This window comes from Prionailurus viverrinus, chromosome D1, assembly GCF_022837055.1.
Source record: "Prionailurus viverrinus isolate Anna chromosome D1, UM_Priviv_1.0, whole genome shotgun sequence".
NCBI classification, from domain to species: domain Eukaryota; kingdom Metazoa; phylum Chordata; class Mammalia; order Carnivora; family Felidae; genus Prionailurus; species Prionailurus viverrinus.
The window spans coordinates 16,998,968-17,026,593 of record NC_062570.1 but is presented as its reverse complement, the minus strand read 5'-3'; the positions used below and the strand labels follow the sequence as shown (position 1 = coordinate 17,026,593).

Below are 27,626 nucleotides of genomic sequence, written 5' to 3'. Positions count from 1 at the left end.
TACAATGTAAACTAGACTCCAATAATAGTCACACAAAAATATAGAAAAAAAAAATTTAAAGACCATACATGACCCAGATTTAAAAACTTAGAATATCTCACTAAGGTATTTTCTCAAACGATTAGAAACAGTGGCCTAATGCATTGAACCCAGGAAACCAGAAGAACAAAATAAAGCAAAAGTACTAATAATTGGGAAAATGATGGCGATAACTTGGGTGGGGCATGAGGCTAGCTCTCATTTTTTTTTTTTTTTTCTGGGACAGAGAGAGACAGAGCATGAACGGGGGAGGGGCAGAGAGAGAGGGAGACACAGAATCGGAAACAGGCTCCAGGCTCCAAGCCATCAGCCCAGAGCCTGACGCGGGGCTTGAACTCACGGACCGCGAGATCGTGACCTGGCTGAAGTCAGACGCTTAACCGACTACGCCACCCAGGCGCCCCTAGCTCTCCTTTAAATAGGACAGTCAGGAAGACATTTTCTGCCAACATCTACAGTTGAAAGTGAACGAATCACATGAATGAATACACAGAGACGTGACTTGGAATGAATACACAGAGACAGGTTTATCAATTATTGACACTTGGGGCCAGATAATTCTTTGCTGTGGGGATGGTCCTGTCCATTGCAGGATGTTTAGCAGCAACTCTGGTCACTCTCATCCCTGCCAGTAGCCCCTCCCCCTGCCCCAATTGTGACAACCAAAAGTATCTCCAGAAGTGGGCAAGTGTCCCTGGGGAGAGGAAGAAGAGGGAATAGCCCCAGGAGCGAACCACTTGTCTAGACAAACAGAGAGTAAATGCAAAGGCCCTGAGGTGGGACAAGACTTGCCAAACAGCTGCCAAGTGCAGTGCTGGCAGGAAAGATGATGCTAGGTAAGGCAATGAGATGTGGGGCCTATACGCGCAATCCCTTGTAGGAATCTGGGTTTTATTCTAAGAGAGAGGACAAAACATCGAGCCACTGAAGGGTTTTAAAGAGGCGCAGGACGTGACCTGCTCCGTGTCTTTAAAAAGAGCGCTGATTTGGAGAATGATCTGCAAGGCGGATTACTTAGTAGAGAGAATTGCATAGTGTTAACAGCCCCGGCTCTTACCTGTCGATGAGCTTCTCTGTGCCTCAGTTTCCTCATTTGTAAAATGGAGATAAGAATAGTACACATACCCTGTCAAAAACACAAGAAATAACAAGCGTTGGCGAGGATGTGGAGAAAGAGGACCCCTCTTGCCCTGCTGGTGGGAATGCAAACTGGTGCAGCCACTCAGGAAAACAGTATGGAGGTTCCTGAAAAAAACTAAAAATAGAACTACCCTATGATCCCATAATTCCACCACTCGGTATTTCCCCAAGAAAACGAAAACACTAATTCAAAAAGATATATGCACCCCTATATTTGTTACAGCATTCTTTACAATATTCAAGATATGGAAGCAACCCAAGTGTCCATCCATAGATAAATGGATGAAGAAGAGGATATACAGAATGGAATATTACTCAGCCATTAAAAAAGAATGAACTCGTGCCATTTGTAACAATATGGATGGAGCTAGAGAGTATTACGCTAAGTGATGTAAGTCCGTCAGAGAAAGACAAATACCATATGATGTAACTCATATGTGGAATTTAAGAAACAAAACAAACGAATAAACAAAGAAAAAAAGACACAGAAAAAACAGACAACAAACTGGTGGTTGCCAGAGGGAAGGCGGGTCGGGGTGGGTGGAATAGAAACGGGATTAAAAGCATGCTTACTTTGATGAGCGCTGAGAAATGTATAGAATGGTTGAATGGCTATATTGTACACCTGAAACTAATATAATACCGTATGGTAACTATACTGGAATCGAGTAATAGATAATTTTTTAAAAGCAAGTAAAATAATAAGAATAATAGTACACATACCCTGAGGGCGACTTTGAAGATCAAAAGGAACTAGAGTTTGAGGCACCTGGGTGGCTCAGTCGGGTAAGTGTCCGACTCTTGGTTTTGGCTCAGGTCATCATCTCACAGTTCGTGAGTTCAAACCCCACATCAGGCTCCAAGCTGCCAGCACTAAGCTTGCTTGAGATTCTCTCTCTCTCCCTCTCCCTCTCTCTCACTGTCTCAAAATAAATAAATAAACTTTTTTAAAAAAAGGGACTAGGGTTTATAATACACTTAGGATGGTGCCTGGCACATGGCAGGTGCTTTGTAAGTCATTGACTCTTTATTATGACCGCATTAATCCAGATAGAAGGTGATATGAGCTTTGAGCAATGACAGTAAAAGTACTTCTGGGAAAGGGCTGCAGCTGTAGAGCACCATGGAGTTAAAAGATTTACTGAAAAGGCAAAAGCTTGGAGAGAAGTGGGCAAAAAAGAGCTCTGTGGGAGGTGGATGGGTGAGGCGAGTGGGCAGGGAGAGAAAGGAAGTAATCACGGACGACTTCGGGGGTTCCAACTGGGCACTTGTGTAGATGGGGTCCCCTTTATGCAGTGGGAAAGACTGGGGGTCAATTTAGGACATATTAGATTTGAAACATTCGTGTGGATATTAATAGCTGATCAGTGGGTCAGAGCACAGGGAAGAGTCTGGACTGAAGATATAAGCCTGCTCATCATTTGCAAAAAGAAAACACTGGATGATTTAATTTACTTAGTAATAATATTTCAACGATTGCTTGTAATAGTACAGTTTGTAAATCACCTAAACAGCCACCAAGAGGGGACTGGTTAAATATACCGTAATAGGATCATAAATGAAATAGCATAGAACTGATAAAAGAATAAGTCAATTTTATATATCCTGATACAGAATAATCCACAAGAGACATTGTTCAGTAAAAAAAAATAATAATAATAAATAAATAAATAAATAAATAAGCAAGGTACACAACAAAAATATATCACAGACTGCATCTGTGTGCAGTTCTATGCCTCACCACAAAGAATAAATTTGCTAACACCATTATTTTCATGGATATTTCTGGAAGGATACACAAGTGCCAGCAATTGTAGCAATGGCTGGAGGGCACTAGTTGGAAACTTACTTTTTACTCCATGTTGTTTAGTATCATTGTATTTAAATTTTTTTCATGTTTCTTATTTTTTTTAATTTATATTCTTTATGTATTATGTATCTATGTGTCTATACGATACATGACTATAGGCCATTCATAATCAGAAAGCAATGCACACTAAACTAAAAATTAAATTGGGCCCAAAATTTAAAAGTTGGATCTTTAGTAAGTTGGATCTACTGGAAATGCCTTAGCTATAGAACAACACAGAAACTATAATGTTTATTATTTTTGAGAGAGAGAGAGCATGATCAGGGGAGGGGCAGAGAGAGAGGGAGACAGAATCTGAAGCAGGCTCCAGGTTCTGAGCCGTCAGCACAGAGCCTGACGCAGGACTCAAACTCACGAACTGTGAGATCATGACCTGAGCCAAAGTCAGACACTTAACTGACTGAGCCACCCAGGCACCCCAGAAAGATTTTGTGCTAGGAGTCACCCCCACCCCCAGATCCATCCATTCCCATTCCTCCAATAGCTCCTGGAAGGATGAATGGACAACACCTGCCTGATTCTCACCTAGAGAAGCTGAAACACGTGCTTTCCTACACACCGCACTCTGGAAAAAGAACACCCATCGACATTTTCTGCCTTTCCTCCCTGCCAACGAGCAGCAGAAATGCCTCCAACATAAAGGAAATATTTCAGATTTTTTTCCTTTTCCCCATCTAAGTGTTGAACTTCCCTTCACTTTGGGGTAGCCTGACCCAGAGTAGCTACAGGATGCTGCATTTGTACGCAGCTCTATTGGCTGAAGCCAGCTGGCAAGGGGTGCTGGGTAATTGTCAGCCTCTTCAGAAGGAGTTAGGGATATTACGAGCTTGTAAATGAGGAGACAGCAGCTTGCTTACAAAGCGACTTTGCCCAAGATGGGTCCTGACTTTGAAAAGCTGAGATAGAAGTGGCCTCGGGGAACTGTGGGATCTCTGCCTCCCCTTTTTTGCCAAAAGCCAATAAAAAAATTTTTTAAAAAAAGCTAACTCTGCTCACATTCCACGAGGATGAATCTTGTTTATCCCTAGGCACAGCTGTACCTGCCAAAAAACTGCTAATTCGTTTTCCTTCTACTGGAGAGACTGAGTCAGGACTCGGGAGGGCTATTCTCGCCTCTCCGGCAGACCTTTCTGGCCCTCCCCTGACTCTGTGCAGATGGAGAAGAACTAAAGTTAGCCAGGCCAAAACCCTGAGGTGGAGCCCAAAGCCCAAGCAGCCCCAGAGTCCATGCTCTCAAGCACTTTTGCCAACGGCTGCAGCACAGGAGACATGCATGAGCAAGATTTTTTTTTTTTTTTTGTAACGTTTATTATTGAGAGACAGAGGGACAGAGTGTGAGCAGGGGAGGGGCAGAGAGAGGAGGAGACACAGACTCTGAAGCAGGCTCCAGGCTCCAAGCTGTCAACACAGAGTCCGATGCGGGGCTCAAACTCCGAACAGCAAGATCATGACCTGAGCTGAAGTCGGATGCTCAACCGACTGAGCCACCCAGGTGCCCCACGCATGAGCAAGATCTTACCAGCAGGCACATCCTTGCCTCCAGGGGATGCTCTAGCCCCATTCTTTGGAAACCAGCAACTCACCTCTCCACGTGGCTCCGACCACCCTTGAGAGAAGAGGGAGCCACGGCAGTTATACTATATCCTCACTTACAAGGTTCCTCTGCTTTACATCTCCAATCTCTTCCCACTCGCTCCCCCACCCATCACTACATTAACTAGGTCTTTTATGTTCTATATTCTGATGCTTCGACACCTGGGATGACTTCCCACCCCAGGGTTAGCCAATTCCTAGAGATAATACACCATTCACCCACGAGTGCACCTTTCAACTGCAAACAAGCCAATCTAATTTAACCCGTCTAGTTTACCAATCTAACTTAGTTAACCAGTCAGATTTGATGGTGTCCACATTCTCAACCATCTCCTTATCAGGTTCTCACACTCCAAGCTACTAGCCTTCATCACAGGGCCAGGTACCAGCCAACTGGAGTCACCCCTGTGCCCCCAGAACCCACTACAATTATTCAAAGTAGTAATCCTAAACCTGTTTATCTTGCCTCACATATTCTTTCCCATGGAAACCCCCTTCTCCCTCCTCTGCCTCCTGATTCCCAGAGTGGCCCCCTGTGGATCATGCATCCCTCCTCTTTGGATCTGGGGATATAACAAACTGCTTTTCAAGGGCAGTCATTTCCTGATCTGTTAGTCTTTACTTAACACGCTGAGCATTCCCTCACTGAAACGTGCCCATTTCTGTGGTGTGGCCCTCTCCTGGCTCTCCTGGCCTTCTGCCACTCCTCACACTCCTTTGTTGCTATTCCTTAAATATCAGTGCTCCTTCAGATCCTGTCTCAGGTTCTGTTTTCTTTTAGGCCTGCAACCTTCCCTGGGTGCCCATTACCACCTGTTTGCCAACACCTGTCGGATATCCACCCTCCACTCAGACCTCACTCCTCAACCCCAACTTGGACCTCTCCACATGTGCATCCCACAGGTACCTCAAGCTCAACTTGTCCGACACGAAATTCATGATCTTTTGCCCCAAAACTGCCTTGTCTCTTCCATCCTTCAGAAGAGCCGCACCAGAAACCTGGGAGTTCTTGCAACCCTCACCAAACACACCCAGGGAATGCCTATGTATTATGAGTTCCCCAAACTGAATCTCCCTCACCTGTCCTATTCTCCTCCATCCCCTCTTTCAAGCTCTCAGCCCCCTCAGCTAAGCTCCTATGCTCCCAGTTGCCCTACACCCACTACTGTGCACCTTTCCAATCCCACACCATTGCCCTGACTTCCATTCACCTCTCCAAAGTGCAAGTCTCGGGGCACCTGGGTGGCTCGGTCGGTTAAGTGTCTGACTTTGACTCAGGGCATGATCTTGCGGTTTGTGAGTTCGAGCCCTGCATCGGGCTCTGTGCTGACAGCTCGGAGCCTGGAGCCTCCTTTGGATTCTGTCTCCCTCTCTCTATATCCCTCCCCGACCAGTGCTCTGTGTCTCTGTCTCATAAATAAATAAATAAATAAATAAATAAACAAACAAACAAACAAACAAACAAACAAATGTAAACAACAAAGTGCAAGTCTCATCACACTTCCACTCTGCTTTAGAGATTTCCATGGTTCTCCACTGCTTATTGGATAAAATCTAACATCTTTAGCCTTGCAGATCCAGTCTCTTGTGATCTGGCTCCTTTTCCTTCCCCAACCACATCTCAGGTACCACCCCTCCTCCCATTCCATGCTTGAGCCACACAGAACTTCAGAATATGCAGTTCCCCAGACACACTTCCTTCCTCCATGACTTTGCTTCTGAGAATCCCTCTGTGGAGAGTGCCTTTCTTCTTCTTTCCAGAAAAACAACCACTGCTTTCTCCCAAACTCTCCTTGGAATCCCTCCTTTTTTTTTCCCTTGTAGGCAGCACCTATAATACTTGATTGTTCTTATTTTGTATACTCATTCAAAAATATGTATTGAATAATTAAAATGACAATAATCAAAGATAAAGAATCTTAAAAGCAGCAGGAGAAAAGCCGCTAGTTACATATAAAGGAAATCCCATAAAGCTATCAGCTTATTTCTCAGCAGAAACTTTACAGGCCTGAAGAGAGTGGCAGGATATATTCAAAGTGCTGAAAGGAAAAAACCTACAACCAAGAATACTCCACCTGTCAAGATTATCATTCAGAGTTGAAGGAGAGAGAAAGAGTGTCCCAGACAAACAAAAACTTAAAAAGATCACCCCACCAAACCACCCTTAAAAGAAATGTTAAAACGGGACACCTAGGTGGCTCAGTCGGTTAAGCATCCGACTTTGACTCAGGTCATGATGTTGCGGTCCATGAGTTTGAGCCCCGCGTTGGGCTCTGTGCTGACAGCTCGGAGCCTGGAGCCTGTTTCAGATTCTGTGTCTCCCTCTCTCTCTGACCCTCCCCCGTTCATGCTCTGTTTCTCTCTGTCTCAAAAATAAATAAACATTGGGGGGCGCCTGGGTGGCTCGGTCGGTTAAGCGTCCGACTCCGGCTCAGGTCATGATCTCACGGTCTGTGAGTTCGAGCCCCGCATCAGGCTTTGTGCTGACAGCTCAGAGCCTGGAGCCTGTTTCAGATTCTGTGTCTCCCTCTCTCTCTGCCCCTCCCCTGTTCATGCTCTGTCTCTCTCTGTCTCAAAAATAAATATTAAAAAAAAATTGTTTAAAAATAAATAAACAAACATTAAAAAAAAAGAAATGTTAAAAGGACTTCTTTAAGGAGAAGAAAAAAGGCCATAACTAAAAGAAAATTATGAAAGGAAAAAAATTCACCAACAAAAGTAAGCATACAGTAAAGGTAGTAGATCAATCACCTACAAAGCTGGTACAAAGGTTAAAAGACAAAAGTAGTGAAATAAATTATATCTACAATAATTAAAGGTACATAAAAATAAAAAGATATAAAATACGATGTCATATACATTGATACATCGAGTAAAAATGCAATGCTTTGAGAATGTATTTGAACTTAAAGGATTGTCAATTTAAAATAGACTGCTATATACACAGGATATTATATACAAACCTCATGGTAACCACAAGCCAAAAACCTATAAAAGATACACAAAAAAACAGAGATAGAAATCTAAGCATAACACTAAAGAAACTCATCAAATCAGAATGGAGGAGAGCAAGAGAGAGAAGAGGTACAGAGAATTACAAACACACACACACACACACACACACACACACAGAAAACAATTAACATAATGGCAATAAGTACATACCTATCAACAATTACTTTAAATACAAATGGACTAAATGTTCCAATCAAAAGACACAGGGTGACTGAATGGATTTAAAACAATAAGAGTCGTCTGTATGCTGCCTATAAAAGACTCACTTCAGGCCTTAAGATACATGTAGACTGAAAGTGAAGGGATGAGAAAAAGATATTCCATGGAAATGAAAGTGAAAAAAAAAAGCTGGGGTAGCAACATTTATGTTAGACAAAACAGACCTTAAAACAAAAACTGTAGGGGCACCTGAGTGGCTCAGTCGGTTGAGCATCTGTCTTCAACTCAGGTCATGATCTCACAGTTCACGAGTTCAAACCCTGTGTCAGGCTCTGTGCTGTCAGCTCAGCAAAAGCAGTTCTAAGTGGGAAGTTTACAGTGATATGGGTCTATCTCAAGAAATAAGAAAAATCTCAAATAAACAATCTAACCTTACACCTAAAGGAACTATAAAATGAACAACAAACAAAGTCCAAGGTTAGCAGAAGGAAGGAAATAATAAAGATCAGAGTAGAAATAAATAAAATAGAGACCAAAAAAAAATCAATGAAACTAAGAGCTGGAATTTTAAAAAGATAAACAAAATGGACTAACCTTTAACCAAACTCATCAAAAGAAAGAGAGAACTCAAATAAATAAAATCAGAAATGAAAGGTAAATTTCAACTGACACCACATAAAAATACAAAGGACTATAAGAAACTATGAAAAGTTATACACCATCAAATTGGAAACCCAGAAGAAACAGATAAATTCCTAGAAGCTGTCTCCCAAGACTGAATCAGGAAAAAAGAGAAATTCCAAATTTCTATGAGCCCAGCATTACGTTAATACCAAAATCAAAGACAAGAAAGAAAGAAAAAGAAAGATAGGGAAAGGAAAAAGAAAAGAAGAAAAGAGGCCAATATTCCTGATGAACACACAGATGCAAAAATCCTTAACAAAATATTAGCAAACTGAATTCAACATTAAAAGGATGATTCACCACAATCATGTGGAACTTGTTCCAGGGATTCAAGGATGGTTCAATAACCATAATCAATCAACATGATATACCCTATGAAGAAAATGAAGAATAAAAATCATATGATCATCTCAATAGATACAGAAAGAGCATTTAAAAAAAGTCAATATTCATTCATGATAAAAACTCTCAACAAAGTGGGTATAAAAGGAACATACCTTGGGGCACCTGGGTGGCTCAGTCAGTTAAGTGTATGACTTCAGCTCAGGTCATGATCTCATGGTTCATGAGTTCAATCTCCACATCGGGCTCTGTGCTGACAGCTCAGAGTCTGGAGCCTGCTTCAGATTATGCATCTCCCTCTCTCTCTACCTCTCCCCCGCTCACACACGACCCCCCCCAAAAATAAACAAACATTAAAAAAAATTTTTTTAAAGAAGGAACATACCTCAACTTTAAATAAAGGCCATGTATGACAAAATCACAGCTAACATCACACTCAGTGGTGAAAAGCTGAAAGCTTCTTCTCTAAGATCAAGAACAAGACAAGGACTTTGACTATTTGTATTCAACATAGTATTGGAAGTCCTAGTTATAGCAATCAGACAAGAAAAAGAAATAAAAGTCTTCCAAATTAGTAAGGAAGAAGTAAACCTGTCGCTATTTGCAGACTGATACTATATATAGAAAACCCTGAAGGCGCCACCAAAAAACAACAACAAAAAAAAATCTGTTAGCACTAATAAACAAGTTCAGTAAAGCTGCAGGATACAAAATTAACATACAGAAATCTGTTGTGTCTCTACACACTAATAATGAACTAGCAGAAACAGAAATTAAGAAAACAATCCCATTTACAATTGCATCACAAAGAATAAATTATCTAGGAATAAACTTAACCGAGGAGGTGAAAGACCTATACTTCTGAAAACTGTAAGATACTGATGAAAGAAATTGAAGATGACACAAATAAATGGAAAGATATACCCTGTTCAGGAATTGAAAGAATTAATATTGTGAAAATGTTCATACGACCCAAAGCAATTTACAGATTCAACGTGATCTCTATCAGCGTTCGCTTCGGCAGCAATATATGCTAAAACTGGAACAATACAGAGAAAATTAGCATGGTCCCTGTGCAAGAGTGACGTGCAATGCAATGCCTATCAAAACACCAGCAGTATTTTTCACAGAACTAGAACAAAAAACTCCTAAAATTTGTACAGAACCACAAAAGACCCTTGACTGGCTAAAGCAATATTGAGGAAGAAAGAACAAAGCTGGAGACATCACAATCTCAGATTTTGAACTTTACTACAAAGCTTTAGAAACCAAAACAGTACAGTACTGGCAGAAAAACAGATACAGGGGCGCCTGGGTGGCGCAGTAGGTTAAGCGTCCGACTTCAGCCAGGTCATGATCTCACGGTCCGTGAGTTCGAGCCCCGCGTCGGGCTCTGGGCTGATGGCTCAGAGCCTGGAGCCTGTTTCTGATTCTATGTCTCCCTCTCTCTCTGCCCCTCCCCCGTTCATGCTCTGTCTCTCTCTGTCCCAAAAATAAATAAAAAACATTGAAAAAAAAATTTTTTTTAAAAAAAGAAAAACAGATACATGAAAATGAAACGGCAACCTACTGAACGGGAGACATATTTGCAAATGATGTATCTAATAAGGAGTTAATATCTAAAACATATAAAGAATTCATACAACTCACCTCCAAAAACAAACAAAAACAATGTTATTTAAAAAATGGGCAGAGGGGCACCTGAGTGGCTCAGTCGGTTAAGCATCTGACTTGGGCTCAGGTCATGATCTCCCAGTTTGTGAGTTCAAGCCCCGCATCGGGCTCTGTGCTGACAGCTCCAAGCCTGGAGCCTGCTCCGGATTCTGTGTCTCCCTCTTTCTCTGTGCCTCCCCTGCTCACTCGCGCTCTCTCTCTCTCTCTCTCAAAAATAAATAAACATTAAATTTTTTTAATAAATAAAAAATGGGCAGAGAACCTGAACATTTTTCCAAAGAAGATACATGATGGCCAAAAGACATACAAAAAAGATGTTCAACATCACTAACCATCAGGGAAGTGCAAATCAAAACCACAATGAGATCACCCCACACCAATCAGCATGGCTAGAATCAAAAAGACAAGAAATAACAAGTGTTGGTGAGCATGTGGAGAAAAGGGAAGCCTTGCGTGCTGTTGGTGGAAATGTAAATTGATGCAGCCACTATGGGAAATAGTATAGGGGATTCCTCAAAAACAGAACTACCATATGATCCAGCAATGCCATTTCTGGATATTCACCCAAAGAAAATGAAAACACTAACGTGAAAAAATATATGTACCCCTCTGCTTAATGCAGCTTTACAATAGCCAAGATCTGGAAGCAATCTGTGAGCTCATTGATAGATCCTTAGATGACGATGTGGCATATATTCACAATGGAATATTACTCAGCCACAAAATAGAATGAAACGTGGATGGCATTATGCTAAGTGAAATGAGTCAGACAGAGAAAGACAAATGTATGATTTCATCTACATGTGGAATCTAAAAAAAACAAACAAACAAAAAAACCAGAAACAGACTTAAAAATACAGAGAACAAATTGGTGGCTGCCAGAGGAGAGGGGGGTAAGGAAATGGGCAAAATAAGTGAAGGGGATTAAGAGATACAAACTTCCAATTGTAAGATAAATAAGTCACATGGATGAAAAGTACAGCATAGGGAATACAGTCAACAATATGGTTAATACCTTCATATGGTGACAGAGGGTAACTACACTTACTATGGTGAGCATTTTTTAATGTGATTGTCGGATCACTGTCATACACCTGAAATTAGTATTATACTCTACGTTAACTAACGAATTTAAATAAAAACTTAAAAAATATATATTGTTTGGGGGCGCCTGGGTGGCTCAGTCGGGTAAGCGTCTGACTTCAGCTCGGGTCATGATCTTCACAGTTCGTGAGTTCAAGCTCCGCGTCAGGCTCTGGGCTGACAGCTCAGAGCCTGGAGTTTGCCTCGGATTCTGTGTCTCCCTCTCTCTCTGCCCCTCCCTGACTTGTGCTCTGTCTCTGTCTCTCAAAAATAAATTTAGAAAACATGACCAAAAAATATATATTGGATGTCAACTATACTTCAAATACATACATACATATATACATACATACATACAATTGAGAAGCGACTTTGTGCTGGGACCTGGAGGTCCCAAAGATATAGCAGTAAACAAGACAGACACTGACCCTGACCTCAAGGCAGTGTCTATCATACCACCTTGTTTCCCAAGGTGTCCTCCCTAACACTGCTCTGAACATAGTAAAAGAGTAAAAAACCACCTGGCCAGGAGAGGGTCTACATGGCCCTCTGTTCATCCCCTATTCTGTCCCTAGAGTAATTTTTCTAAAGAATGCATCTATCTGTACCCTTCTGTAGACCACTGTTGACTCCCCATCACCCATGCCCAAAGAGACAAGGGCTTTCTCGGCTGGCTCTTCCCCATTTCTCCAATGTTCCCTCTCAACGTGCACTGTCTCAGACAACCCCAAACTGCCTGCATTTTCGCATACCCACTTTGCTTTGCTTTGTCTCTATGCCTTTGCTCGTACCATCCCCTCTGTCTCAATGCCCTTCCTTCTCTCCATCTGGTTCATTTGTTATCTATTGCTGTATATCAAACCACTCAGACTAGTAACTAAAGGTAACCACTAATCTGTGAATCATCAGTTTGGTTACAGATCAGCTGGAACAGTGCGTAGATATGCTCCAAACTGAGTTGGCTGGGCTCACCCATGCACTATGGTCAGCTGACAGGTGCACTGGGGCTGGATGCTCCAAGAGGAACTCACACAGTGTCTAGTCATTGGGTAAGGCTGCCAGCTGGAGCATCTCAATTCAGGTTTCTCCCCTTGGCTAGTCTGGGCTCCTCATGTGGCAGTTGGGTTCTCCAAGAAGCAAGCCCTAATGAGCAAGCACTTAGGAAGTCTCTGCCTGCATCACATTTGCTGAAGTTCCATTGACCAAAGCATGTCATATAGCTGAGCCCAGAATCAATGTGGAAGAGGTGTGACTCACTGGGGGGACATTAACAGAGCAACCTACCAGTCTGCCCTCTACCCCTACCAATGCACAGCCTTCCCACATGTGAGATATACTCATCCTTCCCAAAACACCCAAAATAGTATTCAGTCATGACACCAGGCTCAAGGTCTATGATCTCACAATATGAAGCAAGTCTGGATGTAGCTGAGCCTCCTGGGGTACAACTCCTCAGGTGTGGCTCCTCTTGATTCACAGACCTGTGAACTAGTAAGACAAGACATCTGCCCTCCATGTGCCCAACATACAACTGTGAAGCAGGCATAGAATAGCCTCAATAGACATTCCCATTAAAAGAGAAATGGGAGGCACATAGCAATCACTGATTCAAAGCAATTCTGAAATCCAGCCAGGTTCTGTTATCAGGACCCCCCTCCTTTGGAAGCAGGGATGTTACTTGAATAAAGTCCAGTTCTCCTTGGCTTCTAGTTATACCCACTAGGCTCCTGGATCTACCCTCTGAGAGGATTCTCTTTTCCATAAGAAAAGTCCCTTGTGACTATTGGCCAGCTTACTGCCCATAGAAAGTGGGGGGCCCAAAGGCCTCCTTTCCCTTTTTTAACTATTTCCGTTCATGTTAGCCCAAACTAATAGAGTTTCTTCCAAAACAGTACTCTTCAAAACTTTATGGATTTTCTATGAGTATTATTGGGTTCACTTCTTGCACCAAAAGCCACATGCATAGTTACTTTCAAGAAGACTCTACTTCAGCTATGGAACAACATCTTTAATATTCTTAGAAACCCTTTTGTTTAACTGAGAAGGCCTACTAGACACCACCTTAAATCCTCTTGGGGTGTTAACAGAGGTTCTACAATCATACCCTTGATTTCATCTTTACCTTTAGGCCAATTCTTACTTTGGGAATCTGTCGCCTGCTGGAGAGACTGAAAATGAGAACTACTTTTCTTTTCCAACCCAGCAAACTGGACAGATCCTTATTTAGCTGATCGCTCCCTTATAACACCTGACATGCCAGCTGGAAGCACCTGGATGGCACTTTTAACATTCCATCTCCATATCTCTTAAGCCAAACCCACAAATTCATTAGGCACACTTTCTGCCAGTGGCCACAGCACTAAATAACACTGGTCACCCTTGGTCCAAGCGGTTTCCAGCTCCCTTGCCAGTACATTCACAATTCTTATTGCCTGTCCTTCAAGCCTTCACCCATTTCCCTGTTCCGAATGCCATCTGTTCAGTGTTTTAAGGTAGCATCACACTTCTGGGCACCCATATATGTATCAGATGTCTATCATTACATAACAAACCACCTAAAACAATAGCTTAAAACAACCACTATTTTGTTAAACTCATGAATTCCGTGGTTAGGGATTCAGACTTGTCTCTGTCCCACAACATCTGGGGCCTCTACTTGAAAATCTGAGCAGCTAGGTGGACAACTCAAACAGCTTTGGGGCTGAGATTATCTGGACGCTTCTTTATTTACATGTCTGGAGTCTGGGCTGAAATGACTCTGAAAGCTAAATTCACCCGGGACTGCCTACCAAAGTGTCTACACAATGCCTCCCCATGTGACAAGGGCTTCCTTACAGCAGGGCCTCAGGATACTCAGACATTTTATACCGAGGCCCTAAAAGTGAGTATTCTAGCAAACAAAGTAAAAGCTATAAGGTCTTTCAAGATGTAAATTCAAAAGTCTTTTAGCATCACTTCTGCCATATTCTATTGGCTGAAGCAGTTACATCCCCATTAAGATTCAAGAGGGGGAGACACAGACTTTACTTCTTGATGAAGCAATATCAGAATTTGTATCCAGGTTTTAGAACCAACTTAGTAGGCTTATCTGGGATGCTTTATTTCTGTTCTATGTGGCATCAGTAGGAATTACACATGCTTTTGTGATCGCACATGCTTTTATGACCATGTGGCAGTCAACTGGCGGCTACTGAGGCACCTCAGTTCTCCACACGGCTAGCTCCAACTTCCTCACATGGCAACTGAATTCCAAGAAGGCAAGTCTCAACATACAAGCATTTACCAAGCTTCTGTTTGCATCTCATTTGCTGATGGCCCATTGGCCAAAACAAGGCACATGGCCAAGCCCAGAACAAATGTGGAAGGGAATCACACAAAGGGCATGGGTACCAGGACGCATGATTCACTGGAGACTGTTAATGTAACAACCCACCACTCCTGGGCAACTCCCATTCACCCTTAAAGACTCAATTCATGTTCCTCCTCCAAGAAAGCCTCTCTGACAGACTGGGTGGTCACTTGCCCCTCCTTTGGGGTCCCACAATACTCTGTACACATCTCTACCTTTGCCTTTACCCTACTGTTTTCTAATTATCTCTATACCATTTCTGTCTCCCCCACTGGACAGCCCTTAGAAGGCAGAGATTGTGCTCTGTTGATCTTTGTAATTCCAGGGTCTAGCCCCATGCCTAGACCACTGTGCCCAGAATAATGTTATTTAATCATACATCCATGAATAATATTTTTTTGATGTTTATTCATTTTTGAAAGACAGAGAGAGACACGGTGCGAGCAAGGGAGGGGCAGATAGAGAGGGAGACACAGAAGCCGAAGCAGGCTCCAGGCTCCGAGCTGTCAGCCCAGAGCCCGACACGGGGCTCGAACCCACAAACCGTGAGATCATGACCTGAGCTGAAGTCAGACTCAACCGACTGAGCCACCCAGGTGCCCCAAAGATTTTTAAATAAATGTTGAAAATTATATCTCCATGGTGCTTTGTCCTCTTGCCCTCTTCCCTGTGTTCTAAGAGTTAACTTTCATTTTTTGTCATACTCTCCAACCAAACATGAACTTCAGAAAGTGACCTCACTTGGAGAGTTCACCTCAACTAGAGATTAGGAGAGGCCACGCAGACTACAGCACTTGATTCCAAGATGTTTGAATTTTGGAGACCAGTCATGTTTCCAAAGAAATTTGCAGATCAACACAAAGTTACCAAATTTCCCTTCTTGCCTTTGGGCATTCAAAACACACATGCCACCTACCGCCATCACTTCAAAGAAGCAGAAAGGCATAACCTTAGAAGGAAAGCGTAGGCCTTCCCAAGGAAGGGCAAGTATGTGTGATAAGACCTCAAGTAGCCCCAAATTGGGACTCAACAGTATGTGCTGTCTTGACATCTGATAAAATTTGGACCATCTAGCCACAAGTCCTTCTTCCAGCTTGGCTCCTGCTAAGGAGTTCCCCTAGCCAATCGACCCTCTTTATCATGGGGACTAGGCATGGTTCCTGATTGTCCCCAAGCAGCAGGCTTCAGTTCCATGCCAGCCCACAGAATTAGTCAACAAGCCAACCAAATCCTCCGGCTGGAAACGGGCGTCCCACTGTTTAGCCAACAAAGCCTGCCTCCCCCTGCTCCTGGCTGTTCACTCCGCTGTGCAACTCCTGTGTGCAGGGTCCTCCTCTGGGCTGTGAGCATACATGACCAATAACCTACTGTCGATCTCACCTGTCTGGTGTCAGGTGCCATGTGTTCAGCCATCTCTGGAACCCAAGGGTGAAAATCCCTCCCTCATCAACACGGTGAGGAGGCGGTGATCAGAACAAGGTGGCAACCTGATGGCTATGTTTAGAGTGTCCCACACTGTCCTCGTTACTCTTATTTCACCATGGACCAGAGAAATCAGTCTAGTAGAAGTCTGAAGTCCCACCCCAGGGCCAGTGGAGACCACTGTATGTGGAGTCAGGAGATCTAGGATACAACCAGTCCTGGAAGTGCTCCAAAGTACTTGTCGGTCCTTTGACAAATCATTATCCTCTTGGACCTGTTTCCAGCTATAAAACGATAGAACAGCTTCTGTCACCTGTGTGATTCTATAAACCCGATCTGACGAAATTGGTGAAGAAGAAGAGTGAATGGCTGGGAGTCCTATGGTCACCCTAAAGGAATATGCATTTTTAGAGGAGTTTTCACCCCGTGTGTCTCTAGCTAGAGCAACTGGAGATGATGCGAAAGTCAGTTCTAAGGAACCAATAGGGCAGCCACAGGCTGTCAGGAAATCTTGCTTTGGGTGGATTCCTCTAAACCCTTCCTGCTTTCAGCACCCTGATCCTGTCCCATTAGCAAATAGGAGGACCTCTTTTTTTCCTTTTAAGTTTATTTATTTTATAATCTTTTTCAAATGTTTATTTATTTTGAGAGAGAAACCACACACATGTGAGTGGGGGAGGGACACAAAGAGAGAGACAGAGAGAGAATCTCAAGCAGGCTCTGCATTGCCAGTGCAGAGCCCAACGCGGGGCTCGATCCCATGAACCATGAGATCGTGACCTGAGCCAAAATAAGAGTCGGATGCTTAAACAACTGAACCACCCGGGTACCCAGCAAGTGGGAGTTTTTAAATCTCCCCTTCACCATCTGGTCCCATCCCTGCCCCCAGATTATCTCATTTGAACCATCAATTCCAATCAGCCAGAGATCTTGCTTTAGCAAACACACAACTGCCATACCCTCTGGAGTCCACACTCCCCTCCCCTTCCCGAGGTAAAGTGCTTGGGGACCCAGAAAGGAGGCCAGGTCCTCATAACCTCATCAAAATAGCACAGCAAAGCTTTCCATCCAACAACGCTCAGAGACTCGGCCACAGCGTGGGGAAGAGCATCCAGGGTCTCATCCAGCCAGAGCCCTGATAGCTTCTGTAGTTAAAATGCCTCTGGGTATCCCCATGTTCTGCCAAAAAAAGGAACAGTCTCCAGTCCCACCTGTGTGTGTGTGTGTGTGTGTGTGTGTGTGTGTGTGTGTGTGTGTGTGTGTATGAGAGAGAGAGAGAGAGAGAGAGAGAAAGAGAGAGAAGAGGGATAGACCCCAGCCTAAAGCAACTGTGCTCTGATAGGAAAGGTCCCTGGACTGAGAATCAGAAAGCTGTTAGGCAAAAAAAGAACACAATGCAGGGAGTGACAGGGAGGAGGCCAGCCTTTCTGGCATGTAGCAGGAAGATAAACGGACAAGATGAAATGGTGGTGAAGGCTGACAGCCAGGACACCCAGGCCCTTAAAAATTATCCTACAGACAATGAGAAGCCAGACTGCCTGATCTATGGAAGAGGGATGATCTTATTAGGCCAGTGTTCTGCAGTTCCCAGACCCTGGGGAGCCTGTGAAAAGTGCAGACACAGGCAGCAGGAATACTGGACTAGGGAGACCCCAGGTGGGCAGGGATGACTGCATTTTTCATAAAATGCCCCCAGAGCTTCTGCTATTTACCACAGTGAATTACCCCTACACTGGACCATCCTCAAAGCTCCTTGCAGTTGGAAGGTTCCATCATTCTCAGTACTAGGAGGCCACCTAACCTCCCAGGGAGGCAGAGGGAAGTAAATCTCCCACTTGCTAGCCCAGGGATGACTTCCAACAGTGCTACTGCAGTAATGGAAACTGCAGCTAAGGTGCCAGGGCTGACTGCTATGAAGAAATAGGAGAAGGGGCGGGCAGATGGCCGGGAGGCAGGGCCAGCCTACAGGATGTCCCAACCAGAATTCACAAAAAGGCCATGAAGATGCAAATCAAACAAATAAACCTTCATTGAAAAAAATTCACCTCACCTGTGGGTGGGAGCGACAAGTCATTGGCACTGGCCACCAAAAAAGAAAAAAAAGAAAAAAAGATCCAAGGGCTTCTGGTGACTTGAAATTGACTGAGCTAGGGTGGATGCCCCAGGGAATCAAAAGCCTAGTTTCCTCCATTCCTTTCTAGCGGTCCTGTCTTCTCCCCTTCCCCCACAGTTCCACATTGTCCCGTCCCACTGGGCTGAGACACAGCAGCTGAGTGGCTCAGCACTGAGGACCGAGGGTTCCACACACAGCTCAGGTGGGCTGGTCAGCTCTCCCACTCCACGAAATAGGACTGGGAGTGGGATGGGACGAACCCCACATACCGTTGTGAGGTCAGCACAGCCAGGGATGTCATGTGCCCGGCACAATGTCTGGCAGAAACCAGTACTCCTGCCCCTGTCTGAAGACCAAGCAAGCAGTTACTCACTACGCAGGGGGCGGTGGGGGGGAGGGTTGCCTAGGATCAGGAGGACTATATGAAATCGAGAAGAACCTCCTGGCTATCTGCCCTGGGAGGTGCCAGTCCAGGAGTAGAGGGAGACTGAATGCCCCAGAGCAGAAAGCCCCCGAAAGGGTTAGGTGTTCTAGGATGGAGGAGGGAGTGGGGCAGGGCTCAGGATCAGGAAGGACCGGCAGGACGCAGTGCCTGCCTTGCTTCTGAAGAGCTGCTCCAATGTGGAAAAACACCCCGCCATCTTCCTTTGGAGAAAGCCTGGAATATTCCAACTCCAAAACTTCTCACTGGAGGCTCCAGGGAGATGGGCTCCAGCCGAAAAGGAAAGGAGGAGGCGGGAGGAGGCGTGGGCACTGACCAAAGGGGCGGGTGGCTGCCCTGCCTCCTCCACCCCTTACCCCTTGGTTTTCCCACAGGCTTCTGAAGCCTCGGCCAGTCGGAAGAAAGGGTTAAAGCCTTAAAAGGGGAGCAATCATTTCGGGGTTCTGGGGAGCGCCTAGTGTTCCCTGCGCTGCCCCACCCGGATCCCCGGGGTCCTGAACCCTCTTGTCCCTGGCCTGGCCTGCCGGCCACAGGGTGAGGTCCCCTTTCTGCGGCAGACGGCCACTCTCCCACATCTATACCAGGCTACCTCCTCCGCCCTCTGCCATCCTTCCTCGCTCCCCCCCCCCCTCCCCACTCGGGCTCTGATTGGCCGAGTCCCGGGCCCTCCCCGCTCCTCCACTCCCACCCCGGGTGAAAACTGCGGGCGCCGGCAGGGTGCTGCAACTGGAGGCGGCGGTGCGTCCGGGGGAGGCTGCAGCGGCAGAGGACGGGAGCCCAGGTGGGAGCAGGAGCCAGGGCGGCGCCCGGGGCGCTGGGAGAGGCCCTCCCGACCCGAGGCTTCGGGAAAAGGTTCGGGGGCGCCCCGGCAGGGAGCTCCGTGGTGCTCGGGGAGGGGTCGGCTTCCCAGGCAGCGGAGAGCGGGACGCAACTGCTCGCTGCAGGCCAGGGGCCGGGCCGCACCCCGCCTTCTGCGGTAGGAGCTCCCGGGCTCTCGCCCGCTGAAGGGACGGCTGTCTGGGGCTGGGGCGCAGGAGGAGAACCTGGAGGAAGGGCGCCAAGGAGAGCCAGCCTTGGGTTCTGCTCTCCACACAGACGTCCCCAAACCGAGCTCGCCAAGGCGTGGGGTGGGGGCGGTGAAATTGCGGCGAGAGGACGGATGACCGCCGGCTGGAGGGAATCTCTGCCCTGCGACCTCGCGGAGGGCTGGGTGCGGGGCGTCAAAGGACCGGGGAACCGCAGTGCTGCGGGCGGGGACTGGAAGGCGGGCGGACGGGGGGGAGGGGAGAACTGAGAAAGGGTGAGCGGGGGAAGGGGGACCTCAATTGGGAGAGGAGCCGAGTGAAATTCAGAAACGGAATGAGGATGGGGCTAGTCAAACGGCGGCTGGAGAGGGTGGGAGCGCAGAACTTCTCTGGGCTCTGGGCTGCAGGGACACAGAGCAGGGGAAATGAAAACATCTGTGCCTCCCCTACCGCTCGGTAACCACCCCCCTCTGGCTCTCCAGCCCTCCTCCAGCCCCAGCTCCATTTCTTCCCCGCTCTAGCCCTCTAGCCGAGGCTTCCCCTTTCCCTCCTAGATCTCAAGCTCACACCCCTCCTCCACAACTCAAATGTCTGAGTCAAAGCCAGATGCCGACCCCCTTTCTTCCCCAACGGCACCTCTCAGTTACAAGTCCGAAGGGGTACGGACTGCAGGTTCAGGCTTCGCGGGACCTCAGCCTCCCCCAGCCTCAGGGCTGAGCGCCAGGGACCCTGGGATTCGACTGGCGGTGCACCTGGGCACAGGCACCAGGGCAATCGTACCCCCCCCCCCAATCCCCCGGCGCAGGCCACTCCCGTGGCCTCTCCCCGGTGAGCCCTGATGCGGACAGGCCAAGCTATCTGCCCCGTGTGGACGCCGGGATATTGGTCCAGAGTAGGCTTGGGAAAAAGACAAGGCACAGAGCCCAGGCAGGGAGTCTACTGTAGCAGGGCTCAAGAGACATGCCCAGAGGGCTGGATTTTTTGGAAACATCCTGCAATCAGAGAACATATGCAATCAGAGAGCACAGTCGCTTTCCCTCACAGACATTCGGGAACACCGTTAGCTGTGTGCCAGGGACAGTCCTATCTGGAAGCACGTTAGCCACACAGTCCTTTCACAGGAAGGAAATTAATGTTTGTGGGTCACTTACTATGGAGCAGTCCTCAGTGCCAAAGGTTTATCATTTTTCCTAAACCCATCACCATGCCGTAGGTATCTAAAGCTGATTCTTTCATTCGTTCGGTATCTTTTGAGCATCTGTTATATGCCAGGAACTGTTTGGGCACTGGGGATTTTCTCCTGAACAAGAAACAGAAAGCCCCTGAATGGGGGGTTTTTGTGGGATGGGTAGAGTGTTAGTGCCGCAAAATAAAAAGAGTTCTGGGGGTTGCACCACAATGCGAGTGAACTTAACACTGCTGAACTGGACACTTAAAAATGATTAAGGTGGTAAATGTTGTGATACGTCTACTTTGCCTTCCCGAAGGGAAAAGGAGATGGTAAAAGTCACTCACTCAAAGAGTTCAGCAGACACACACCATTATAGGGTGTGTCCACCCTCCCCCTTGCTTTCCTGGAGGAGGCAAAGCACCTAGTGGCAGTGTCACATTCACTAGTAAGTGGGAGGGGACAACCATGGAGAGCAGCTTCCATGGCTGCCGGGGCCATCATGGCAGAGGCCCTCCAGCCCGAGCAGCAAGTGTGGGCACACCTACCCCACCTCTTGGCTGATACCCATCCTATCCCACCCCCAGATCGAGGACTGAGCTCTCTGCACCATGAACCCCACCATCGGCATCGCTGTTTTGCTGACAGGTACTGGGCAAGGGGCAGGGCTGGGATTGGGATTCAAAGCACGCTGGCTTCCTTCCCTTCAGAGGAGCGAGCTTCTTCCTGCCAACCTCAGAGGGAGGAGGTGACAAAGGGAGAGAGGGCTCTTTTTCATCCCTAAATCAGCTGAGCAGCCTAGCTGATCTTCTGCCTGCTTGAGGTGGCTTTTGGAAAAGCAGTCTACTGAGTCTGCCCCACACTGAGGTGGAATCTCCAAATGGAAACCAGGAACCTACATCAGCTCCCCAAGATCTCCTGCCCCTGTAACACCCAGGACTAAAGAAGATGAGGGAGGGGGGCTGAGTTTGCAACGGGGAGGTTGAACTGGCCCTCGGGGACCTCTGGGGTGGGGAAGGGTGCCCAAAGAACAGACCCTTGTGCCCTCCCTGGCCAGGCCATTCTCTACTGTTAATGTGGGTGGGAGGCCCCCGGCTCTGCAGGGCCCCCCAACTTGGATGTGGGCACTGCCGGTGCCAGTCTTGCAGGTAGCCCGTGGGCAGAAGGTGACCAGCCTGACAGCCTGCCTGGTGGACCAGAGCCTCCGTCTGGACTGCCGCCACGAGAACTCCACCACCTCCCCCATCCAGTATGAGTTCAGCATAACCCGTGAGAAGAAGAAGCACGTGATCTTTGGCACTATGGGGGTGCCTGAGCACTCATACCGCTCCCGAACCAACTTCACCAGCAAGTACAACATCAAGGTCCTCTACTTATCCGGCTTCACCACCAAGGACGAGGGGATGTACACATGTGAACTCCAGCTCTCTGGCCAGTCTACCACCAGCTCCAGCAAGAATGTCTCTGTGCTCAGAGGTGAGGCGAGCTCCCAACAAGTCCAAGTGAGCTGGGAGAGGGAGGCTAGGGAGGAAAGGGTTGGCTAGGACAGCAAGGCAGTCCCCCTCGACTGGGCCGAAGAGGAGAGGGGCCCCAGAAACCTCTCTCCCCCTTCCCCCAACTGCTGCCTGGTGCCCTGGGGAACCACTGCCCTCTGTGTGAATAGGGAGAAAGGCTGAGGGAACGGTGAGGCAGGCAGAGTGGTGGAGCGGACACTTCCACCGTGACTGGGCAAATCACTTGGCCTCCCCAGCCCTCCTCTTCCCCACCTAGAAAACACCCATAGTTTTCTTTTGATGATGCTTAATAAAGATCTGATATGATGTTTGTCCAAGAGCTCAGGAACCTGCACATGGGAAAGACAGGTGGTTCTAGTCGAGCAGACAGGCCCTGGTTCCGGCTAAGACATCCTGACACCAGCCTCCCCAAGGGAACGTGCCCTTCTCAGGGCCTGTGCCTGCCTGAATCCTGGTGCCTCTTCTTTCCTGCCCTACCCCTCCTCCCTCTTCTCTCCCCACAGACAAACTGGTCAAGTGTGAGGGCATAAGCCTGCTGGCCCAGAACACCTCGTGGCTCTTGCTGCTTCTGCTCTCCCTGCCTCTCCTCCAGGCCATGGATTTCATCTCCCTGTGACTGGCTGGGCAGGAAGCCACAAGGCCCAGTCCAGAGACCCTACTTCTCGGAGTTGGCTGACCCCCTACCCTCAATCCCTCACACACCTTGGGGAGAAATGGGGACCCTACCCCTCACAAGGAATCCCAGTGCCGCATGCCATCGTCTACCCATTCCCCAGTCCCACTGCCGCTCACACCCTCTCCGCACGCCACTGGCTGTCTTTTTTTTTTTTTTTTTTTTAACTCTTTGTTCCAGAGTTGCTTCTGTCTGGTTTATCCTTCCTTTTCTTTAGGAGTTTGTGAAAAGGGAAGCCAGGGTTGGGAATGTGATGGAGAGTGAGGGCATGGGAGGGGTAGAAGGATGGAGGGATGCCAGTCCCTGGGGGGGGGGGGGGGGGGATCATCCTTGCCCACCAGGACCAGAGGCCCAGGAGAGACCTGGATGAGGAGGAGGATGGGATGCATCTGGGCCTAGCACATCCCCCAGCAGGCAGGGATGGTGCCCGAAGAGCCCGGATGCGAGGGCACCACCAAGCATCTGGGGCCCCTCACAAGAGGAGAGAAGGAACATCTCCAGGAGCAGCCTCTGCCACAGCAAGAAGCCGTCCACATACGGGAAGCAGTTCCACATAGGGAACTGCCGAGGTTCCCTAGGGGCCTCAGGCCTGGTGCGGCCCCGTGAAAAAGCAGATTCTGCCTGGGACCAATCTACTGGCGGGTTAGAGAGGGGGTAGAAGAGAGGGTCCATCAGCCCTCTCTGCCTGATGAAACTAAAACCGAGAGCCTGCTGTCCCTCACCACCTCAAGCAGCCGTTGAGAGGGTGGCAGAGGACAAGCCTCCTCCCAGCCTGGCCCAAGCTCCTAAGAGCTTCCAGAACTCTGGGCCGCAGGCAGTAAGTCAGGCCAGGTAGAGTCCCAGAGCAGAGCAGACTTTGGCCCGCGTTTGGGAGGCTCTTCCTTCCCTCCCCCGACAGCGCCAGCCCCTTCTGGCCGGTGGCCAAGCCTTGAGACGGCCCTCTGCCCCACAGGCCCGTCCTCTCGGGGACCTGGGGGGCAAGGGCGTCTGAGGCAGCCCATGGAGTGAGACCCGTGAGCGGGACATGCCTCGAGAGATGGCTTTTCCCAACACCCAGCTCCCCAGCCGGCAGCTGTGCCCCGTCCTGTGACTGTGTGTAGTGCCACCACAGCTTATGGTATCTCATTGAGGAAAAAGAAAAGTGTACAATAAAACCAAGCCTCTGGAATCTGTCTTCTAGCCTTTCTCTGCTTTGCTCCCTCCACCTCTCCCCAGGCCCGCTCCCCTAAGAGTCAATGAGTAGAATGTGAACATCAGTGGCCATCCTCGCGCTGGGAGCGACAACAGGATCACCAGGTGGTTCCGGGTTCCCCCAGAGAGCCTTCCCGGCTTTGCCCCGGGAAATTTGGGGGAAGGCGGTGGTGACCATCCAGGGGCTTATTCGTTTCGTATTCCCCATGGTGGAGGCTGATTCTAAGCCTTTACTTAAAGGCCCGGGATCTAAATTCATGCCCCCGACTCCCACTCTTCCTGACACCTCCCGTCGACGCCTGTGCCTTGCCAGTGGCCCCGTGCAGTGACCGTGCCAAAAGGTGGCAAGAGAAGCCTGCGAGTTGGGAGAGGGATCCGCCTGTGTATCACCGACCATGAGGCCCACGTCACTCAGCATGGTGCAGCCAGCCTGGGGTCTCCAGAGGACGCCAGTGGACACAGGCGCCTCTTGTTCAGTCCTGCTGGGAGCTTTGAGCGCCACGCCAAGAAAATAAAAAGAGCCTTTGTGGGGGAAGGGAGTTTGAATGCCACCCGTGGGGTGGTAAGAGTTAAAATTGGAAGGGCTTTCTGGAAGGAACTGAGGAGCCAGGTGTGAAGCCTCAACTGTCACAACACCGCAAGCCCCTGGCACCTGTGTAAAGCCTCCTATGTGACCTTTGTCACACTCCGGAGCAGCTCCCCTGGAGTTTAGCAGCCACACTACGCAGAGGGTCCTGGGGAGATGGTGCTGCCCCCTGCAGCCACGCTTGGGGGAGGAGAGCCTGAGGCCTGCAGTGGGTGAGGCTAGCTTAAGAAGCCACAGAGGCCATCAGAGAACCAGGGGCTCTAGGAAGGCAGGAAAAGAGAAGAGAGGAACAGGCGGGCCCAAAAGGGAACTCTACAACTTAAAGCCTGGGCCGTCAGGCCTCACAACGTAAGCCAACCCAGAAAGACCATGCCGTGGGCTGGGGGAGATCTGGGCCCTCAGAGGCAGGCCACAACGGCCATCAGGTCATCTCTGGGCAAGTCAGAAGGTCTTGAGGAGGCTGCGGGATGTCCACCGTGACATGGCTAATTATAAAGAGGGCGGGGCCTGCCCTGGTTCCTGCCCACATGCCCCAGACCCCAGCCCATCAACCGCCTCCTTACTTCTCCTCACCCCTCTCCCATGTCCCCCTCAGCCATGTCAGTCCCTACCTTGGGATCTGGATTCTTCTTGCTCAACAGCAACAGAAGCTCCTTTCCACACACACCCATTTCCGACTAGATCATCCACTGAGACAGAGGACTAGCTGCACAGGGCACAGTGTAAAGGTCTCTCCAACATCTAGCAACTCCCTCGGGACGGGCAAGGAGGCCACCATGAGGAGACGCAGGGACTTTCACTGGTCAACCAATAAATCTACACGGCGTCCAGGGTACCTGTGACCTGCATCCTCCAGCCTCCTCAGCGTGACCCCCGATCCCCTCCCTGTGTTTGCAGCTTCCGGGCTGCAAAGAGCACGTCTGTCTTTGCACGAGAAAGCAGCCATCTCAGGTTAAGGGGAAATGTTGGAGCTGGAGCCCTTCAGAGTCCTGGAGAAGTGTGGGGGCCATCAGCTCTCTTCCACACAGCCCAGGACAGAGGTGGATTGCCTTCCTGCCCAGGGCTCTTAGCCTCAGGGAGGCTCATGTCCTGTGAAGACTCACAGGAGGCATCCGTGCCTGGCAGAGGAACGCCTGGAGCCAGGGGAAGGTATGGGAAGTGGACACGTGGTGTAGGGGGCAACGTGGGACCACAGGAGGGTTCCAGGGAGGCCAGGCTCGGCTCCACACCCAGAAGGGGCCCTGGATGGCTGGAGCTGCCCAGCAGAGAGGTGGGAAGTGCCCAGCAGTGGGCATGGTCAGTGGAGGTCACCTGCCCAGTCTGCAGTAAAGCAGTTTCCTGAATTAGGTCAGAACCTGGACTCGATGACCCTGGTCACTTCACTCTTTAATGCCTCACTTCTCTAATATTCAAAATAAGATGGTTCGGCTGGAATCATTTATTTGTAGAACAAACATTAAGGACCTGGCTCTGTGCCTAAAAGACACAGCCCCTGACTGAGGGAATCTGCAGTCCAGGAAGAAGAAATTGATCTCAGTGCAGTGATCAGTGCCATGAGGCAGGGAAGCTGTGGCAGACATTGCTGGGTATTCCCCCTCCTTTCTCAGCAGTAGGACCCACAAATTAGAAATGGAACATGTGGTCCAGAATGAAGACTGCATTTCCCAGCTCCCTTGCAGCAAGATGTGCCTACGCGGCTAAGTTCTTTCCGATGGGACGTGAGGGCAAAAGGACGTGTGCTTCCTATGAAGTGCTCTTAAAGGAAAAACACATGCCTTTCTGCCCCATTTACCTTTATGCTGGCTGGAATGTGGACTTGATGGCTGGAACTAGAGCAGCCATCTCGGACTATGAGATAGAAGCTGTGTGTTACAAATGACGAAGCACAAGATAGCAGCCTCTGTTCCTAGTGATGGTACTTCGTGGTAGCAGCTGTGGACTACCGACTTTGTGCTACTGTTATTTGGAGTTTCCTGCCTTCGCAACTAAACCTAAACGTACCTGAAAAAGAAGCCACTGGGGCTCCTGGGTGGCTCAGTGAGTTAAGTGTCCAACTCTTGATTTGGGCTCAGGTTATGATCTCACGGTTCAGTTCGTGAGATCGAGCCCCATTCGGGTTCTACACTGCCAGCACAGAGCCTGCTTGGTATTCTCTCTCCCTCTCTCTGCCCCTTCCCCACTCATGAGCACATGTGCACACTCTCTCTCAAATTAATTAACTTAAAAAAATAAATAAATAAATAAATAAATATAAAAGTAAGCCAGTATTTAATCCTACTGAACTACACACTTAAAAATGGTTAAGACAATAAATGTTATATGTGTTTTTTACCACAATAGGAAAAAAAAAAAAAAAAGAAGAAACCAAAGTGAAATTCAGAGAGACAGAAAGTTGTATGGGTGGTTACCAGGGGCTGGAGGAGGTTGAGAAATGGGGGGATGGGGAGTTAGTCTCTAATGGGTACAGAGTTTCAGTTTTGCAAAATGGAAAACATTCTAGAGATGGACGGTAGTCATGGAGACACAATACGGACATACTTCATT

General features: G+C 48.0%; 1 protein-coding gene and 1 pseudogene across 2 annotated transcripts; both read left to right on the top strand.

Annotated features, from left to right (window-relative positions):
• The first annotated feature begins 9,852 nt into the window (after positions 1–9,852).
• LOC125147250 (uncharacterized) lies at positions 9,853–9,967 on the top strand (annotated as a pseudogene).
• Positions 9,968–19,604: 9,637 nt separating this feature from the next.
• On the top strand, positions 19,605–24,473 carry THY1 (Thy-1 cell surface antigen). Of its 2 annotated transcripts, none has more exons than XM_047876693.1 (4): positions 19,605–19,706; positions 21,706–21,766; positions 22,259–22,594; positions 23,136–24,473. In XM_047876693.1, the coding sequence occupies exons 2-4, from the start codon at positions 21,730–21,732 to the stop codon at positions 23,246–23,248; spliced, it is 486 nt and encodes a 161-aa protein (XP_047732649.1). In that variant the 5' UTR covers positions 19,605–19,706; positions 21,706–21,729; the 3' UTR covers positions 23,249–24,473. The 2 variants fall into 2 exon arrangements, with proteins under 2 accessions (XP_047732649.1, XP_047732650.1); XM_047876694.1 differs by having other exon boundaries at positions 19,691–19,777.
• The last annotated feature ends 3,153 nt before the right edge of the window (positions 24,474–27,626 follow it).

What these genes read in the sequence shown, in the direction of transcription:
- THY1 (XM_047876693.1), top strand. Translation starts at nt 21,730, where the DNA reads ATGAACCCCACCATCGGCATCGCTGTTTTGCTGACAG. An exon ending in CATCGCTGTTTTGCTGACAG is followed by an intron (nt 21,767 to 22,258) that starts GTACTGGGCAAG and finishes TGCCGGTGCCAG; the next exon opens with TCTTGCAGGTAGCCCGTGGG. An exon ending in GAATGTCTCTGTGCTCAGAG is followed by an intron (nt 22,595 to 23,135) that starts GTGAGGCGAGCT and finishes CTCTCCCCACAG; the next exon opens with ACAAACTGGTCAAGTGTGAG.